Genomic DNA, 20,500 nt, shown 5'->3' on the forward strand with positions numbered 1-20,500 from the left:
TTGGGGGATTGCCACGCCTGTTATTTCTGTCCTGTGCCCAAGGGTATGACGCAACTCTCGAGTTGTTGACTATCAGACAAATCTTGTGTTCACAGAGGGAACACGCTGGGGATTTTGCCCGCACCTCCCGCGCTCCATTCCCTGCCCTTTCTCCTCCAGGCCCCGCGGGGGAGCAGAGATGACGCTGAAGTCACCCACCCTCCACAAAGTGGCCCTCTCGGCTCTCCGCCCCCCCCCGCCCCCGGTACCCCGCTGGAGAGGGGCACACTCTCAAACAACAATCAGCGGCAGACGGAATGAACACCCCCTTCACCCCCCCCCCCCCCCAATCGATTCGTTTCTGACAACATCTCCCTACGGAGGAGCAACAGCGCGCACGCACACACACTCACTCATTTTCCACCGCTCCCAAAAGGCCACTTCCTCCCCCAGCGGAGATGGAGGAGGGATTTCGCATGGGACAGGGGATTAGAGAGACAAAAATAAACCCTCAGTCTGGGGTATTGACGCGGGGGACCCACAGGCCCACCTGCGCAAGCACAACATTCATTTAATCGGCTTGACAGAACACACAAACAACGCATTTTTTAAAAAATTCGAATTTATTATCTTAATTAAGGCATACAGCAATAGCTCTAATGTCACCACCAAGGCGCTCCTTAACATGTGGTGCGTGTGGCTGTTTATGTACGGAAATACAGTCACAGTTTAATTGTACTTCTAACAGGAGAGGGGAAATCTCCCCGCGTACTCTTGTCCCATGATCGGTTTGGTTAACTGCCAGGTTTGGCTGCTTAACTTAAACGGAGATCAACGCTTCGCGCGGTTCAGCCGCAATACAAAATTTGTTCGTCACCCGGCGGGAAATGTTCTCCCCCGCCCCGGGTTCAAAGACGGGGCAGGCGTTTTGCCGCTTCGATACGCCCCCCCCCCCGCTCCCCACTCCCAGGAAGACAAATCTGTTCCCGTCGGCTCCAGCTCACTCCACCAGCAAATCAAAGCGTTCCGCCTCCTCGAAGCTGGCGTTCATCTGGGCTGCCCACTCGTCCAAAGTGGATTTCTGTCAAGGGAAAAGCAGAGGGCAGGACAAGGATGTCAGGCCGGGCAGCGTTCAGTGGTTTACCCGGGTCTCCGGCACCCGGCAGAGAGCCCCGAGGCAGACGCCGGGTCACGTCTTTGCGGGGCGACACGTGTATAAACAAAATAGGAGCAGCCGGAGGCCATTCGGCCCCTCGGGCCTGCTCCGCCACTCGTTACGATCGTGGCTGATCATCGAGTTCAATCGCCTGATTCTCCCTCTCCTACACCGGACTCGCCACTGTGGGCTGCCCCCTACTGGAGGCAACAGGCGACCGGATCAGAGGTCCTCACGCAGGTTAGGTGGATTGGCCGTGCTAAAAAAAAAAAAATCACCCCATAGCATCCGAAAGGCTGGCTGGGGTTACGGGGATAGGTCAGGGGGAGTGAGCCCGGGCCGGGTGCTCTTTCGGAGGGCCGGTGCAGACTCGATGGGCTGAATGGCCACCTCCAGCACTGTAAGGATTCTGGGAGACCTGGTTGGGGGTCACTGTTAACTATACGGTCTTTTTCACAACCTCAGCGCACCATAAGACATAGGACCAGAATTGGGCCACTCGGCCCATCGGGTCTGCTCCCATTCAATCATGGCTGATATTTTCTCATCCCCATTCTCCTGCCTTCTTCCCATAACCCCCGACCCCCTTATTGATCAAGAACCGATCTATCTCGGTCTTAAAGACACTCAGTGATTTGGCCTCCCACAGCCTTCTGCGGCAAAGAGTTCCACAGATTCCCCACCCTCTGGCTGAAGAAATTCCTCCTCATCTCTGTTTTAAAAGGATCGTCCCTTCAGTCTGAGGCTGAGTCCTCTGGTTCTAGTTTCTCCTACAAGTGGAAACATTCTCTCCACGTTCACTCTATCCAGGCCTCGCAGTATCCTGTAAGTTTCAATAAGATCCCCCCTCATCCTTCTAAACTCCAACGAGTACAGACCCAGAGTCCTCAACCGTTCCTCACACGACAAGCTCTTCATTCCCGGGATCATTCTTGTGAACCTCCTCTGGACCCTTTCCAAGCCCCAGCGCATCCTTCCTTAGACACGGGGCCCAAAACTGCTCACAATACTCCAAATGGGGTCTGCCCAGAGCCTTATACTGCCTCAGAAGGACCTCCCTGGCCTTGTATTCTAGCCCTCTCGACGTGAATGGACACTCCGAAGGGGTCCCCAGCCAGCTCGCTGCTCACGGGTGTGGTGTAGGAGACACGCCCGCTCTTACCTCGATCTGTGGAATCTTCCGTTTCTTCTTCTTCTGTTTGGCGATAGCAATGCCAGGGATGTTGAGGTCCGGCGATGGCGCCAGTTCGGCGACGGGGTCATGGGTGACCTGCCCCGACAACACCGCCGCCTCCTTGGGCATCAAGGTGTCACCGGCGAGACCCCCAACGCCGCCTCGCCGGCCAAGAGCCCCTCGAAGCCGAAGAAGGACCGGCGCGACGCCGGCGGCTGGTTCGGAGTGGACGTGTCGGAGGCGTCGCCCGCCGGGCGCGGGGACGCCCGGAAGCCTCCGCCTCGCGCGTTCAGGGCGTGGGCGCCAAAGGGGCTCAGGCGGCTGTACGAACGGCGCACCTTCTGGGGCATGGCCGTGCTCCGGAGCCCCGAGGGGGCCGTGTCCGGGGAGGCGCCCGCCTCCCCCGGCGGGAGGGGGGCCCACGGCCTCATCGCCAGGCGGGCTTCCCAAACTCAGCCAAACATTTTCTTTCGTGGCCTCCGGGGAGAGCTGCAAAAACAAAATCCAATTCATTTTTTTTTAAAAGGGCATTTAAATTATAAATCTTAACCCAATGGACAACCGCGCCCCCCTAAACCAGCCAACATGGCTGACATAAACAACACCCCAACAAAAATACCCCCACCCCCCGGTCCCTCCCCTATCACCCCTGGCACACAGTCCTCAATTCTCGAGGCTAAGATCTTGGCCAATAGCTTGCCGTCCACATTTAACAGGGAGATCGGCCTGTGCGACCCGCAATGCTCCGGATCTTTATCCCGCTTCAAAATCGAGATCGTGGCCTGCGATAGAGTCGGGTGGGGGGGGGGGCGTGGTGTCTGCTGGCACCGTCAAGGCCTTCCGCCATGCCCGGTGGCAGTGCCCTTCCATCGCATTTAGTGTTCCTTGCGATTCTGTCTTTGCAAAGAGCCGATGGAGCAAGTTTTGCCTCTTGCTCGGTTCTGTTCGTCGAGTTAACTCAATGGGGACGTCTGGGACACTGACTGAGGGGAGGAGGAACCGGGTGAGTCCGTGACTTCACTTCGCTGCCTTGGAAGCGAGACGCTGTAACAAAGGCACTGGCCCCGTTTCACTTGTCCTTCCTCGACGTGCAATTATCGGAACCAACACACGACATTCCAGATCCCTTCCCGACCTTCCAAACTTCGGAAGGCAACAGTGTTTTTTTTTTTTTTCCTGTGCTTGTTTCGGACGGATAAGTTTGAACAATAGTTTCAGGCTGGATACTTTATAAACTTTTGCTGGTTTGTGAAGGGTAAACGGATGTCACAATGAGCTGCCGATGTTAATTTGCGGCCGTCGGCTCTTTGCAAAGGCGAATTGGGCAATTTGCTTGACGCGCCCACCGAACTTCGCAAATCAGAGACAGGCCGCTCAGCCCCTCCGGGCCTGTGCTGTCCCTTTTGAAGGGGAACCGCGAGCCTTCAAAGAACAAAGGAAGTACAGCCCAGGAACAGGCCCACCGGCCCGCCAAGCCTGTGCCGATCACGATGCCGTAACTAAAAACATAACTTTCTGCCCTCACTCGGTCCATCTCCCTCTGTTTCTTGCCTATTCATGTACCCATCCAGATGCCTCTTCATAAAAAAAATAAATTTAGAGACCCCAATTCATTTTTTCCCAATTAAGGGGCAATTTAGCGTGTCCAATCCACCTAACCCTGCACATCTTTGGGTTGTGGGGGCGAAACCCACGCAGACACGGGGGAGAATGGGCCAACTCCACACGGACAGTGACCCAGAGCCGGGCTCGAACCTGGGACCTCGGCGCCGTGAGGCAGCAGGGCTAACCCACTGCGCCACCGTGCTGCCCTCCAGAAGCCCCTGAAATGTTGCTATTGTGCCCGCTCCCACCCCCATTCTCTGGCAGCGCGTTCCAGGCACCCACCACTCTCTGCGTGAAAAACCTGCCCCGCACATCTCCCTTAAACTTTCCCCTTGAACCTGCACCTTGTAATCGACACCTCCACGCCTCTGACTATCCACCCTGTCTATGCCTCACGTAATCGTGTAGATCTCCAACAGGCTCCCTTCAGCCTCCGCCTTTCCAGCGAGAACAATCCTAGTTTATTCAACTCTCAGGCTGGGCTAACATCTTCAAATCCCTGTTTTTCCTTTCTCCTTCCCAAACCCTAATCCCGCTGCCTGTTTGAAGGTGAGGAGAGTCCATGCGTACACTTACCCGCGGGCTGCGTCTTGGGGCCGCAGTGGTAGGTTTGGTAAGCTGGGCGAGGAGAGAGAGAGAACGAGGTTAGCGTCGAGTCTGGGCATTATTTCAAGAACCGCCACCCCACGGTCGCCTACATCCAACCCCGCTTGCTCCAAAAAGGCAGCGAGGAACCTCCTCCTGATTCTCCGCTCGATTGTGGGCATCGAGTGGGACAGGGGACAGGCCTCCTGGTCCGTTTCGAGCACAATCCCTCGCTCAGCTACGCAGCCCTGGAACACAATTTGTTCTTCCGTTTTGGCGGCCAAATCCTCAAGGCCGATTCGTTCAATCCCCGGCCTAAAATCTGCGCATGTAACCCCCCCCCCCCACCCCCCCCCCCGCCGGCCCCTCTCCCCTTCACCAGCCTTCAGGTCACATTTGGACACCATCTCCAAACTCTTTGGCCGGTATTCTCCGAGGCACGAATCCCACTGCCCCATTCTCCGGCGCCGTTTTTCGTGGGCCGGCGGGATTCCCGCCACGCCGGTCGGGGGGCCGTTGACAGCGCCCCCCCCCCCCCCCCACCGGGCGATTCTCCGGGCCGTAACGTTTTCCCCAGTCCCGCCGGCGCGAATTACTCACCTCACACACGGCGGGGACCTGGCGCAGGGAAGTGTGCGGGGGAGGTCCTGGGGGGGGGGGGGGGGGGGGGGGATCCGAACCCGGGAGGGGGGCCCACCATGGCCTGGCCCCACGATCGGGGCCCACCGATCTGCGGGCGGGCTGGTTCCGTAGGGGGCCTTTCTTCCTCCGCGCCGGGCCCCTGTATAGCCCGGGGGCGGGCGCGGAGAAGGGAACACCCGCGCATGCACAAAAAATACGCCGGCCGGCCTGCGCGGAAATACGCCAGCCGTTCCGCGCATGCGCGAGATCACGCCAACCCCTCCGCCGTCAACCTAGCCCCCGAGAAAGTGGAGGAAACCCACGCACACACGGGGGGGAACGTGCAGACTCCGCACAGACAGCGCCCCCCCCCCCCAAAGCCGGGAATCGAACCCGGGACCCTGGCGCTTGGAAGCCACGGTGCTAACCACTGTGCTACCGCGCCGCCCGACGTATGGTTTGTGTTCAAACGCACAATATCTCATCATCGAGACACCAAACGGAGGCCGTGCTCCACAGCCTCTTCTCCGCGCTGTCAGTTTCTACTGATTAGAGGACATTTCAAAATGGCGTCCGGTGACAGCACAACTTCCCTCTTGGCCGACCGATCTGCCATTTTGTACCGTCAAGGCCAAACACGTCTCGCAAACTGCGGCGCGCGGACCTCTTACCCGTGGGCTCTGTCGAGGCTCCCCCGAAACCCGCTTTTGCTAAAAAATGAATGGGGGGGGGGGGGGGGAAGAGAGAAGAAAAAGGAATCCACGTTAGTACAAAGGCAGCTTCTCGCACTGCCCCCCCCCCCCCGTACCAGACAGAACGGGAATATTCTCCACTCACCACATTTTTTTTGGGGTTCGATCTTTTTCAGGACGATCGAAGGCTTGACCACCGGAACCTGTGGGACAATGGAGAGCCTGGGTCAGCGAGGAGCGAGGGTCGGAGAAGAGGAAAAAAAAACCCCACAATCTTCGGGAGGGCGAGGGGTGAGAGGCTGAGCACCTCCCTCGGTCCGCACGCCCCCCCCCCCCCCCACCACCACCCCCAAACGCGCCCGACGCACTTCAGCGGGGAGGGGTCCACCCGCAACAGTCCGCCGCCGCTCTCCGGGCGATACCTTTCAGCCCCCCCCCCCCCCCCCCACCATGCCCCGCTTTCGGACGGGGGTTGTCTGATTACGGACCGCTGACCTCGGCCACCAGGCTCCAGGTATCTCGCCTCTGACCTGCCTGCCGTGGACAGCAGGGTGACAAACCCCAACTTCGATTGAGAGTCGTTTGCGCGTCTCTCACCCGCAGCTCATTGGATGCAAAACGTTCTTCCGAACGATTAGGCAGCAGGAACGCGATGGGGGGGGGGGGGGGGGGGGGGGGGGCGGGGCGGTCGACCCCCCCCCCCCCCCCCCGCCCAATCGCAGCAACCACTCTGCTACTCACCAAGTTCTCTTTACTCTCCGCCTCCGCCAGTCGGTCAGATCGACGCCTCGCTGCTGGGTGTAGATCTACAGACAGGGTTAAATGTCAGCGTTCCGGGCCACGGCAGCCAGAGGATTATACACTACACCTTTCACCGATTCTTTACAGTGCAGGAAGCGGCCATTCAGCCCCTCGGGTCTGTGTACAGTACTGGTGGGGACGGGTCTGTCTCTGTATAACACTGGGGTACAGTACTGGTGGGGACGGGTCTGTCACTGTATAACACTGGGGTACAGTACTGGTGGGGACGGGTCTGTCACTGTATAACACTGTGATACAGTACTGGGGTGGGGACGGGTCTGTCACTGTATAACACTGGGGTACAGTACTGGTGGGGACGGGTCTGTCACTGTATAACACTGGGGTACAGTACTGGTGGGGACGGGTCTGTCACTGTATAACACTGTGATACAGTACTGGTGGGGACGGGTCTGTCACTGTATAACACTGGGGTACAGTACTGGTGGGGACGGGTCTGTCACTGTATAACACTGGGGTACAGTACTGGTGGGGACGGGTCTGCCACTGTATAACACTGGGGTACAGTACTGGTGGGGACGGGTCTGTCACTGTATAACACTGGGGTACTGTACTGGTGGGGACGGGTCTGTCACTGTATAACACTGGGGTACAGTACTGGTGAGGACGGGTCTGTCTCTGTATAACACTGGGATACAGTACTGGTGGAGACGGGTCTGTCACTGTATAACACTGGGGTACAGTACTGGTGGGGGACGGGTCTGTCACTGTATAATTGGGGTACAGTACTGGTAGGGACGTGTCCTGTCACTGTATAACACTGGGGTACAGTACTGGAGGGGACGGGTCTGTCACTGTATAACACTGGATACAGTACTGGAGGGGACGGGTCTGTCACTGTATAACACTGGGGTACAGTACTGGTGGGGACGGGTCTGTCACTGTATAACACTGGGGTACAGTACTGGTGGGGACGGGTCTGTCACTGTATAACACTGGGGTACAGTACTGGTGGGGACGGGTCTGTCACTGTATAACACTGGGGTACAGTACAGATGGGGACGGGTCTGTCACTGTATAACACTGGGGTACAGTACTGGTGGGGACGGGACTGTCACTGTATAACACTGGGTACAGTACTGGTGGGGACGGGTCTGTCACTGTATAACACTGGGTACAGTACTGGTGGGGACGGGCCTGTCACTGTGTAACACTGGGGTACAGTACAGGTGGGGACGGGTCTGTCACTGTATAACACTGGGGTACAGTACTGGTGGGGACGGGTCTGTCACTGTATAACAATGGGGTACAGTACTGGTGGGGACGGGTCTGTCACTGTATAACACTGGCGTACAGAACTGGGGGGGACAGGTCTGTCACTGTATAACACTGCGATATAGTACTGGTGGGGACGGGTCTGTCACTGTATAACACTGGGTACAGTACTGGTGGGGACGGGTCTGTCACTGTATAACACTGGGGTACAGTACTGGTGGGGACGGGTCTGTCACTGTATAACACTGGGGGTACAGTACTGGTGGGGACGGGTCTGTCACTGTATAACACTGGGGTACAGTATTGGTGGGGACGGGTCTGTCACTGTATAACACTGGGGTACAGTACTGGTGGGGACAGGTCTGTCACAGTATAACACTGGGGTACAGTACTGGTGGGGACGGGTCTGTCACTGTATAACACTGGGGTACAGTACTGGTGGGGACGGGTCTGTCACTGTATAACACTGGGGTACAGTACTGGTGGGGACGGGTCTGTCACTGTGTAACACTGGGATACAGTACTGGTGGGGACGGGTCTGTCGCTGTATAACACTGGGGTACAGTACTGGTGGGGACGGGTCTGTCACTGTATAACACTGGGTACAGTACTGGTGGGGACCGGTCTGTCACTGTATAACACTGGGGTACAGTATTGGTGGGGACGGGTCTGTCACTGTATAACACTGGGGTACAGTACAGATGGGATGGGTCTGTCACTGTATAACACTGGGGTACAGTACTGGTGGGGATGGGTCTGTCACTGTATAACACTGGGGTACAGTACTGGTGGGGACGGGTCTGTCACTGTATAACACTGGGGTACAGTACTGGTGGGGACGGGTCTGTCACTGTATAACACTGGGGGATAGTACTGGTGGGGACGTGTCTGTCACTGTATAACACTGGGGTACAGTACTGGTGGGGACGGGTCTGTCACTGTGTAACACTGGGGTACAGTACTGGTGGGGACGGGTCTGTCACTGTGTAACACTGGGGTACAGGACTGGTGGGGGACGGGTCTGTCACTGTATAACACTGGGGTACAGTACTGGTGGGGACAGGTCTGTCACTGTATAACTCTGGGGTACAGTACTGGTGTGGACGGGTCTGTCACTGTGTAACACGGGTACTGTACTGGTGGGGACGGGTCTGTCACTGTATAACACTGGCGTACAGAACTGGTGGGGACGGGTCTGTCACTGTATAACACTGGGGTACAGTACTGGTGGGGACGGGCCTGTCACTGTATAACACTGGCGTACAGAACTGGGGGGGACAGGTCTGTCACTGTATAACACTGGCGTACAGAACTGGTGGGGACGGGTCTGTCACTGTATAACACTGGGGTACAGTACTGGTGGGGACGGGTCTGTCACTGTATAACACTGGGGTACAGTACTGGTGGGGACGGGTCTGTCACTGTATAACACTGGGGTACAGTACTGGTGGGGACGGGTCTGTCACTGTATAACACTGGGGTACAGTACTGGTGGGGACGGGTCTGTCACTGTATAACACTGGGGTACAGTATTGGTGGGGACGGGTCTGTCACTGTATAACACTGGGGTACAGTACTGGTGGGGACAGGTCTGTCACAGTATAACACTGGGGTACAGTACTGGTGGGGACGGGTCTGTCACTGTATAACACTGGGGTACAGTACTGGTGGGGACGGGTCCTGTCATTGTATAACACTGGGGTACAGTACTGGTGGGGACGGGTCTGTCACTGTGTAACACTGGGATACAGTACTGGTGGGGACGGGTCTGTCGCTGTATAACACTGGGGTACAGTACTGGTGGGGACGGGTCTGTCACTGTATAACACTGGGGTACAGTACTGGTGGGGATGGGTCTGTCACTGTATAACACTGGGGTACAGTACTGGTGGGGACGGGTCTGTCACTGTATAACACTGGGGTACAGTACTGGTGGGGACAGGTCTGTCACAGTATAACACTGGGGTACAGTACTGGTGGGGACGGGTCTGTCACATGTATAACACTGGGGTACAGTACTGGTGGGGACGGGTCTGTCACTGTATAACACTGGGATACAGTACTGGTGGGGACGGGTCTGTCACTGTGTAACACTGGGATACAGTACTGGTGGGGACGGGTCTGTCACTGTATAACACTGGGATACAGTACTGGTGGGGACGGGTCTGTCACTGTGTAACACTGGGATACAGTACTGGTGGGGACGGGTCTGTCGCTGTATAACACTGGGGTACAGTACTGGTGGGGATGGGTCTGTCACTGTATAATTGGGGTACAGTACTGGTGGGGACGTGTCTGTCACTGTATAACACTGGGGTACAGTACTGGAGGGGACGGGTCTGTCACTGTATAACACTGGGGTACAGTACTGGAGGGGACGGGTCTGTCACTGTATAACACTGGGGTACAGTACTGGTGGGGACCGGTCTGTCACTGTATAACACTGGGGTACAGTACTGGTGGGGACGGGTCTGTCACTGTATAACACTGGGGTACAGTACAGATGGGGACGGGTCTGTCACTGTATAACTCTGGGGTACAGTACTGGTGGGGATGGGTCTGTCACTGTATAACACTGGGGTACAGTACTGGTGGGGACGGGTCTGTCACTGTATACCACTGGGGTACAGTACTGGTGGGGACGGGTCTGTCACTGTATAACACTGGGGGATAGTACTGGTGGGGACGTGTCTGTCACTGTATAACACTGGGGGTACAGTACTGGTGGGGACGGGTCTGTCACTGTGTAACACTGGGGTACAGTACTGGTGGGGACAGGTCTGTCACTGTATAACACTGGGGTACAGTACTGGTGGGGACGGGTCTGTCACTGTGTAACACTGGGATACAGTACTGGTGGGGGACGGGTCTGTCACTGTCTTACACTGTGGTACAGTACTGGTGGGGACGGGTCTATCACTGTATAACACTGGGGTACAGTACTGGTGGGGACGGGTCTGTCTCTGTATAACACTGGGATACAGTACTGGTGGGGACGGGTCTGTCACTGTATAACACTGGCGTACAGTACTGGTGGGGACGGGTCTGTCACTGTATAACACTGGGGTACAGAACTGGTGGGGACGTGTCTGTCACTGTATAACACTGGGGTACAGTACTGGTGGGGATGGGTCTGTCACTGTATAACACTGGGGTACAGTACTGGCGGGGACGGGTCTGTCACTGTCTTACACTGGGGTACAGTACTGGTGGGGACGGGTCTGTCACTGTATAACACTGGGGTACAGTACTGGTGGGGGCGGGTCTGTCACTGTATAATACTGGGGTACAGTACTGGTGGGGACGTGTCTGTCACTGTATAACACTGGGGTACAGTACTGGCGGGGACGGGTCTGTCACTGTCTTACACTGGGGTACAGTACTGGTGGGGACGGGTCTGTCACTGTATAACACTGGGGTACAGTACTGGTGGGGACGGGTCTGTCACTGTATAACACTGGGGTACAGTACTGGTGGGGACGTGTCTGTCACTGTATAACACTGGGTACAGTACTGGTGGGGACGGGTCTGTCACTGTATAACACTGGGGTACAGTCCTGGTGGGGACGGGTCTGTCACTGTATAACACAGGGGTACAGTACTGGTGGGGGACGGGTCTGTCACTGTATAACACTGGGGTACAGTACTGGTGGGGACGGGTCTGTCACTGTATAACACTGGGGTACAGTACTAGTGTGGACGGGTCTGTCACTGTATAACACAGGGGTACAGTACTGGTGGGGACGGGTCTGTCACTGTATAACACTGGGGTACAGTACTGGTGGGGACGGGTCTGTCACTGTATAACACTGTGATACAGTACTGGTGGGGACGGGTCTGTCGCTGTATAACACTGGGGTACAGTACTGGTGGGGACGGGTCTGTCACTGTATAACACTGGGGTACAGTACTGGTGGGGACGGGTCTGTCACTGTATAACACTGGGGTACAGTACTGGTGGGGACGGGTCTGTCACTGTATAACACTGGGTACAGTACTGGTGGGGACGGGTCTGTCACTGTATAACACTGGGATACAGTACTGGTGGGGATGGGTCTGTCACTGTATAACACTGGGGTACAGTACTGGTGGGGACGGGTCTGTCACTGTATAACACTGGGATACAGTACTGGTGGGGACGGGTCTGTCACTGTGTAACACTGGGGTACCAGTACTGGTGGGGACGGGTCTGTCACTGTATAACACTGGGGTACAGTACTGGTGTGGGACGGGTCTGTCACTGTATAACACTGGGGTATACAGTACTGGTGGGGATGGGTCTGTCCACTGTATAACACTGGGGTACCAGTACTGGTGGGGATGGCACTGTATAACACTGGGGTACAGTACTGGTGGGGACGGGTCTGTCACTGTATAACACTGGGGTACAGTACTGGTGGGGATGGGTCTGTCACTGTATAACACTGGGGTACAGTACTGGTGGGATGGGTCTGTCACTGTATAACACTGGGGTACAGTACTGGTGGGGACGGGTCTGTCACTGTATAACACTGGGGTACAGTACTGGTGGGGATGGGTCTGTCACTGTATAACACTGGGGTACAGTACTGGTGGGGATGGGTCTGTCACTGTATAACACTGGGGTACAGTACTGGTGGGGACGGGTCTGTCACTGTATAACACTGGGATACAGTACTGGTGGGGACGGGTCTGTCACTATAACACTGGGGTACAGTACTGGTGGGGACGGGTCTGTCACTGTATAACACTGGGATACAGTACTGGTGGGGACGGGTCTGTCACTGTATAACACTGGGGTACAGTACTGGTGGGGACGGGTCTGTCACTGTATAACACTGGGGTACAGTACTGGTGGGGACGGGTCTGTCACTATAACACTGGGGTACAGTACTGGTGGGGACGGGTCTGTCACTGTATAACACTGGGGTACAGTACTGGTGTGGACGGGTCTGTCACTGTATAACACTGGGGTACAGTACTGGTGGGGACAGGTCTGTCACTGTATAACACTGGGGTACAGTACTGGTGGGGACGGGTCTGTCACTGTATAACACTGGGGTACAGTACTGGTGGAATGCATCACTATTTATGGGGAGGGGCTGAATGCACCACTAATCTATGGGCAAGGGTTGTGTAGTATGGACCCACTATTTGTGGTGTGGGGGTGTGGAATGCTCCACTACTGGTGGGGGGTGGGGCTGGTATGCTCCTCTACTGGTGGGGGGATGGCAGGCTCGAAAGAACCCCTATCTCTGGCGGGGTGGAACGCACCCCTATCTATGGAGGAGTGGAATGCACCCCTATCTATGATGGTGAGGAATGCATCCCTACCTGTTGCGGGTGGAATGCACCACTATTTGTGGGGGGGTGGATTGCACCACTATTTCTGGGGGTGGAATGCACCACTATTTGTGTGTGTGTGTGTGGGGGGGGGGGGGGTGCAATGCACCACCATTTGTGGGGGATGTGGACATGGAATGCACCACTATTTGTGGGTGTGTCTGGAATGCACCACTATTGGTTTGTGGGGATTGGAATGCACCACTACTTGTGTGTGTGGAATGCACCACTATTTGTGGGGGTGTGGGGTGGAATGCACCACTAATTATGCGTGGCGGGGTGGAATGTACGCCTATTTGTGGGGGTTATGGAATGCACCAGTGTTTGTGGGGGGGGGTGGAATGCACCAATATTTGTGGGGGGGGGTGTGGAATGGAATGCACCACTATTTGTGGGTGTATGGAATGCACCACTATTTGAGGGGGGTGCATTGGATTGGATTTGTTTATTGTCACGTGTACCGAGGTACAGTGAAAAGTATTTTTCTGTGAGCAGCTCAACAGATCATTCAGTACATGGGAAGAAAAGGGAATAAAGGAAAATACATAATAGGGCAACACAACATATACAATGTAACTACATAGTCACTGGCATCGGGTGAAGCATACAGGGTGTCGTGTTAATGAGGTCAGTCCATAAGAGGGTCATTTAGGAGTCTGGTAACAGCGGGGAAGAAGCTGTTTTTGAGTCTGTTCGTGCGTGTTCTCAGACTTCTGTATCTCCCGCCCGATGGAAGAAGTTGGAAGAGTGAGTAAGCCGGGTGGGAGGGGTCTTTGATTATGCTGCCCGCTTTCCCCAGGCAGCGGGAGGTGTAGATGGAGTCAATGGATGGGAGGCAGGTTCGTGTGATGGACTGGGCGGTGTTCGCGACTCTCTGAAGTTTCTTGTGGTCCTGGGCCGAGCAGTTGCCATGCCAGGCTGTGATGCAGCCCGATAGGATGCTTTCTATGGTGCATCTGGAAAAGTTGGTAAGAGTCAATGTCGACATGCCGAATTTCCTTAGTTTCCTGAGGAAGTATAGGCGCTGTTGTGCTTTCTTGGTGGTAGCGTCGACATGGGTGGACCAGGACAGATTTTTGGAGATGTGCACCCCTAGGAATTTGAAACTGCTAACCATCTCCACCTCGGCCCCGTTGATGCTGACAGGGGTGTGTACAGTACTTTGCTTCCTGAAGTCAATGACCAGCTCTTTAGTTTTGCTGGCATTGAGGGAGAGATTGTTGTCGCTACACCACTCCACTAGGTTCTCTATCTCCCTCCTGTATTCTGACTCATCGTTGTTCGAGATTCGGCCCACTATGGTCGTATCGTCAGCAAACTTGTAGATGGAGTTGGAAACAAGTTTTGCCACGCAGTTCTGTGTGTACAGGGAGTAGAGTAGGGGCTAAGTACGCAGCCTTGAGGGGCGCCGGTGTTGAGGACTATTGTGGAGGAGGTGTTGTTGTTCATTCTTACTGATTGTGGTCTGTTGGTCAGAAAATCGAGGATCCAGTTGCAGAGTGGGGAGCCAAGTCCTAGGTTTTGGAGCTTTGATATGAGCTTTGGTTGGGATTATGGTGTTGAAGGCAGAGCTGTAGTCAATAAATAGGAGTCTAATGTAGGAGTCCTTGTTTTTGAGATGCTCTAGGGATGAGTGTAGGGCCAGGGAAATGGTATCTGATGTGGACCGGTTGCAGCGGTATGCGAATTGCAGTGGATCAAGGCGTTCTAGGAGTATGGAGGTGATGCGCTTCATGATCAACCTCTCGAAGCACTTCATTACGACAGAAGTCCGGGCCACTGGTCGGTAGTCATCGAGGCACGTTGCCTGGTTCTTCTTTGGTACCCGTATGATGGTGGTCTTCTTGAAGCAGGTGGGGACCTCGGAGTGGAGTAGGGACAGGTTAAAGATGTCCGCGAATACCTCTGCCAGCTGGTCCGCGCAGGCTCTGAGTGCACGACCAGGGATCCCGTCCGGGCCCGTCGCCTTCCGAGGGTTCACTTTCAGGAAGGCCTATCTGACTTCGGAAGCTGTGATGGTGGGTATGGGTGAATTATGGGCTGCTGGGGCACTCGACAGCGGATTGTTGGTTACCTGCTCGAACCGAGCATAGAATGCATTGAGTTCATCGGGGAGGGGTGCGCTGCTGCCGGAGATACTGCTCGGCTTCGCTTTGTAGCCCGTTATGTTGTTTAGTCCTTGCCACAACCTCCGAGAGTCTGTCTGTGACTCTAGCTTGGTTTGATATTCTCTCTTGGCATTCCGGATGGCTTTGCGGAGGTCGTACCTGGATTTCTTGTATAGGTCAGGGTCGTCTGCCTTGAACGCCTCAGATCTGTCCTTCAGTAGGGAGTCAATCTCGCGATTGAGCCATGGTTTCCGGTTGGGGAATGCACGTACTGCTTTCTTTGGCACGCAGTCGTCCACACATTTGCTGATGAAGTCTGTGACGGTGGTGGCATACTCATTTAAGTTGGTCACTGAGTTCTTAAATATGGACCAGTCCACTGTCTCTAAGCAGTCACGTAAGAGCTCTTCTGTCTCCTCGGACCAGCACTGCACAACCTTCTTAGCTGGATTCTCCCGCTTGAGTTTCTGCTTGTATGCCGGGAGAAGGAGCACCGTCTTATGGTCTGATTTCCCAAAGTGGAATGCACCACTATTTGTGTGGGGGTGGAATGCATCACTTTTTATGGGGAGGGACTGAATGCACCACTATCTATGGGCAGGGGTCGTGTAGTATGGACCCACTATTTGTGGTGTGGGGGGTGGAATGCACCACTATTTGTGGGGTGGGGGGTGGAATGCACAATTGTGGAGGGGGAGGGTTGGAAGGCGCCACTATTCTTGCGGGGGATTATGGTATGCTCCACTACCCGTGGGGGGAGTGGAATGCTCCACTACTGGTGGGAGGAATGCTCCACTATTGGTGGGAGGGGGTGGCTGGAATGCTCCACTGCTGGTGGGGGGGGGGGGGATGTCAGGCTCGAACGCACCCCAATCAATGGCGGGGTGGAACGCACCCCTATCTATGGCGGGGTGGAACGCACCACTATTTGTGGGTGTGCGCGCAATGCACCACTATTTGTGTGTGGGGGGTGGGGGTGGAATGCACCACTATTTATGCGTTGGGGGGGGGGGTGGAATGCACCACTATTTATGTGTGGGGGGGTCGAATGCACGCCTATTTGTGGGTGTATGGAATGCACCACAATTTGTGGAGGGGAGGTGGAATGCACCACAATTTTGTGGGGTGGGGGGGTTGAATGCACCACTATTTGTGGGGGTGGGTGGAATGCACCACTATTTGGGGGGGTGGGGTGGAATGCACCACTATTTATGGGGGTGGGGTGGAATGCACCACTATTTGTGGGGGTGGGGTGGAATGCACCACTATTTGTGGGGGTGGGGTGGAATGCACCACTATTTGTGGGGGTGGGGTGGAATGCACCACTATTTGTGGGGGTGGAGTTCACCACTATTTGTGGTGGTGGGGGGTGGAATGCACCACTATTTATGGGGTGGGGTGGAGTGCACCACTATTTGTCTGTAGGGGGGGTGGAGTGCACCACTATTTGTCTGTGTTGGGGGGGGGGTGGAATGCACCACTATTTGTCTGTGTTGGGGGGGGGGGGGTGGAGTGCACCACTATTGTGGGGGTGCGCGCAATGCACCACTATTTGTGTGTGGGGGTGGAATGCACCACTATTTATGCGTGGGGGGGGGTGGAATGCACCACTATTTATGTGTGGGGGGTCGAATACACGCCTATTTGTGGGTGTATGGAATGCACCACAATTTGTGGAGGGGAGGTGGAATGCACCACAATTTTGTGGGGTGGGGGGTTGAATGCACCACTATTTGTGGGGGTGGGTGGAATGCACCACTATTTGTGGGGGTGGGTGGAATGCACCACTATTTGTGGGGGTGGGTGGAATGCACCACTATTTGTGGGGGTGGTGGAATGCACCACTATTTGTGGGGGTGGGTGGAATGCACCACTATTTGTGGGGTGGGGTGGAATGCACCACTATTTGTGGGGGTGGGGTGGAATGCACCACTATTTGTGGGGGTGGGGGGGTGGAATGCACCACTATTTATGGGGTGGGGTGGAGTGCACCACTATTTGTCTGTAGGGGGGGTGGAGTGCACCACTATTTGTCTGTGTTGGGGGGGGGGTGGAGTGCACCACTATTGTGGGGGTGGGGGGTGGAATGCACCACTATTTGTGGGGGGGTGGAATGCACCACTATTTGTCTGTGTTGGGGGGGGTGGAGTGCACCACTATTTGTGGGGGTGGGGGGTGGGGGGTGGAATGCACCATTGTTTATGGGAAGGGGTAGATTGCACCATTGTGCTCGGTCCCCTCCCTGACTCACCCGGCTCCCGCTGTGCCCCTGCCGCCATTCCCCTCGGTCTCTGTCTGTCTCCGCCGCCCGGCGCGGGTTAACGGCGATCCCCGACTGCCGCCATTCAAACTCTCCGCTCCCGCCGCTGCCGCCGCCTCCCATTGGCGGCGCCCTACCCCGTCCCGCCCGGCTCCCGCGCACCCGATTGGCTCCCCGCCTGACACAGTGCTGCCCAAAGGCTGGCTGAGAACAATGGCTCTGGTCGCTGATTGGCCGCCGCCCTTATCCTCGCTCCCGATTGGCCGCTGGCGCGCCCCGTCCTGATTGGCTCCGACATGCGTGGCGCCGATTGGCTGAGTCTATGGGCGGGTTCCGAATGGCCATTGGTCAGATCGCCTGTCAATCACAGGCCGGTTGCCCCGGACACCATTGTCCCGCCCATCTCAGGGGAGGGAAGGATTGTCCCGCCCATCTCAGGGGAAGGAAGGGGAGCCACGCCCCTGTTTAAAGGGGCAGGCACCTTCCCTGGGACTGAGTGTCCAGTCAGGCTGGAGGTGGACGGACAATGGGATGGATTCCGTGTCGAGCCCCCCTCTGTCTGCGTCCACCGCCAACAAGGCACAAGTCAGGAGTGTGAGGGAAATGGGGGCGGCACGTGGCACAGTGGTTAGCACTGGGACTACGGCGCTGAGGACCCGGGTTCGATCCCGGCCCTGGGTCACTGTCCGTGTGGAGTTTGCACATTCTCCCCGTGTCTGCGTGGGTTTCACCCCCACAACCCAAAGATGTGCAGGGTTAGGTGGATTGGCCGCGCTAAATTGCCCCTTAATTGGGAAAAAAACCCAATTGGGTACTCTAACTTTATTTTTAAAAAAGAGTGTGAGGGAATATTCTCCACTCGCCTGGGTGAGCGCGGCTCCCAACAACACTCGTGAAGCTCAACACCATCCAGGACAAAGCAGCCCCGCTCGATCGACACGCTAACCACAAACATTCACTCATCCGCCCCCGACGCACAGCGGCGGCCGTGTGCACCGTCTACAAGACGCACCGCAGCCACTCGCTCCTTCGACAGCACCTTCCAAACCCGCCACCTCTACCGTCTAGAAGGACGAGGGCAGCAGCAGACGCACGGGGAACATCACCGCCTGCAAGCTCCCCCCTCCGAGCCGCTCGCCATCCCGACTCGGAAATATATCGGCCGCACCTTCACTGTGGCTGGGGTCAAATCCTGGGAACTCCCTCCCTAACAGCACGGTGGGTGTACCTACACCACACGGGGCTGCAGCAGGTTCAAGATGGCGGCTCACCCGCCACCTTCTCAAGAGGGCAATTAGGGATGGGCAATAAATGCTGGGCCCATATATTCTCCAACAGAAAATATCTAATCGAGATATATGAAATTAAAATTGCTTATTGTCACAAGTAGGCTTCAAATGAAGTTACTGTGAAAAGCCCCTAGTCGCCACATTCCGGCGCCTGTTCAGGGAGGCTGGTACGGGAATTGAACCGTGCTGCTGGCCTGCCTTGGTCTGCTTTCAAAGCCAGCGATTTAGCTCTGTTCCTCTTGTTCTGTAGATGAGGTTCCTGAGTTGTGGTGGTTGTCCTGTGAGGAGAGACTCGGCCTATATTCCGTGGCATTTAGAAGACTGAAAAAGAGCCAGCCATGATCTTAGTGAATAGCTGAGTAGGCCCGCTCATACCCTGGTGGATGTTTAAGATACCACAGCCCCGCGAGAAGGGATTACTGGCTCCTCTGTCAGCCGCTGAAGAGAGGGGACTCTCCACCCAAAATGGGCGACTGCTTTTATACATACATCGATACATAGATACATAGAAGATAGGAGCAGGAGGAGGCCTTTTGGCCCTTCGAGCCTGCTCCGCCATTCATCACAATCATGGCTGATCATCCAACTCAATCGCCTAATCCTGCTTTCTCCCATAGCCTTTGATCCCGTTCTCCCCGAGTGCTATATCCAGCCGCCTCTTGAATATATTCAATGTTTTTGCATCAACTACTTCCTGTGGTAATGAATTCCACAGGCTCACCACTCTTTGGGTGAAGAAATGTCTCCTTATCTCTGTCCGAAGTGGTTTACCCCGAATCCTCAGACTGTGACCCCTGGTTCTGGGCACACCCATCATCGCCGTGGGGCAGCACGGTAGCATAGTGGTTAGCACAATTGCTTCACAACTCCAGGGTCCCAGATTCGATTTCCGGCTTGGGTCACTGTCTGTGCGGCGTCTGCACATCCTCCCCGTGTCTGCGTGGGTTTCCTCCGGGTGCTCCGGTTTCCTCCCACAGTCCAAAGACGGGCAGGTTAGGTGGATTGACCGTGAAAAATTGCCCTTAGTGTCCAAAATTGCCCTTAGTGTCGGGTGGGGCTACTGGGTTGTGGGGATAGGGTGGAGGTGGGGGCTTGGGTAGGGTGCTCTTTGCAAGAGTCGGTGCAGACTCGATGGGCTGAGTGGCCTCCTTCTGCACTGTAAAATTTGATGAAATCATTGGTAACAACTTCCCTGCATCTACCCTGTCCGGTCCTGTTAGAATTTTATAAGTCTCTATGAGACCCCCCCTCATTCTTCTGAACTCCAGCAGGAACAATCCCAATCGAGTCAATCGCTCCTCGTATAACAGTCCCGCCATCCCTGGAATCAGTCTGGTAAACCTTCGCTGCGCTCCCGCGAGAGCAAGAACATCCTTCCTCAGAGAAGGAGACCACCATCACGCATCGTCAGCGAGGTCATTTCAAAAGCGACTGACCGCTTCCGACATGGGTTTGGGCTGTCGTGGGCCTTGATTTCTCGAGGAATTAAGGGCTATGGAGAGAGAGCGGGTAAATGGAGTTGAAATCAGCCATGATTGAATGGTGGAGTGGACTCGATGGGCCGAATGGCCTCACTTCCGCTCCTAGGTCTTATGGACAAGCTGCGATACGAATTCAAGTTCCTTCGGTTCTCGCCATTGGCGAATCAAACGTGGGGATGGCGCGAGGACAGAAA

General features: G+C 55.6%; 1 protein-coding gene across 1 annotated transcript; it reads right to left on the bottom strand.

The window, feature by feature from the left end:
- Positions 1-583: 583 nt before the first annotated feature.
- Positions 584-20,273, bottom strand: cdca5 (cell division cycle associated 5). Its single transcript, XM_072489677.1, has 5 exons — positions 20,262-20,273; positions 5,792-5,830; positions 4,491-4,532; positions 2,298-2,798; positions 584-1,060 (listed from the first exon to the last, which is right to left on the bottom strand). Exons 1-5 carry the CDS (start codon positions 20,271-20,273, stop codon positions 980-982), a joined length of 675 nt encoding a protein of 224 aa, XP_072345778.1. The 3' UTR covers positions 584-979.
- Positions 20,274-20,500: the final 227 nt, after the last annotated feature.

Source organism: Scyliorhinus torazame, chromosome 24, assembly GCF_047496885.1.
Source record: "Scyliorhinus torazame isolate Kashiwa2021f chromosome 24, sScyTor2.1, whole genome shotgun sequence".
Lineage (NCBI taxonomy): Eukaryota > Metazoa > Chordata > Chondrichthyes > Carcharhiniformes > Scyliorhinidae > Scyliorhinus > Scyliorhinus torazame.

Excerpts from the sequence above, each read along its gene's own strand:
- cdca5 (XM_072489677.1), bottom strand. Across the intron at positions 4,533-5,791 it reads AGCCTCGACAGAGCCCACGG|CTTACCAAACCTACCACTGC; the intron begins GTAAGAGGTCCG and ends CTCCTCGCCCAG. Across the intron at positions 2,799-4,490 it reads CCCCAAGACGCAGCCCGCGG|CTCTCCCCGGAGGCCACGAA; the intron begins GTAAGTGTACGC and ends TTGTTTTTGCAG.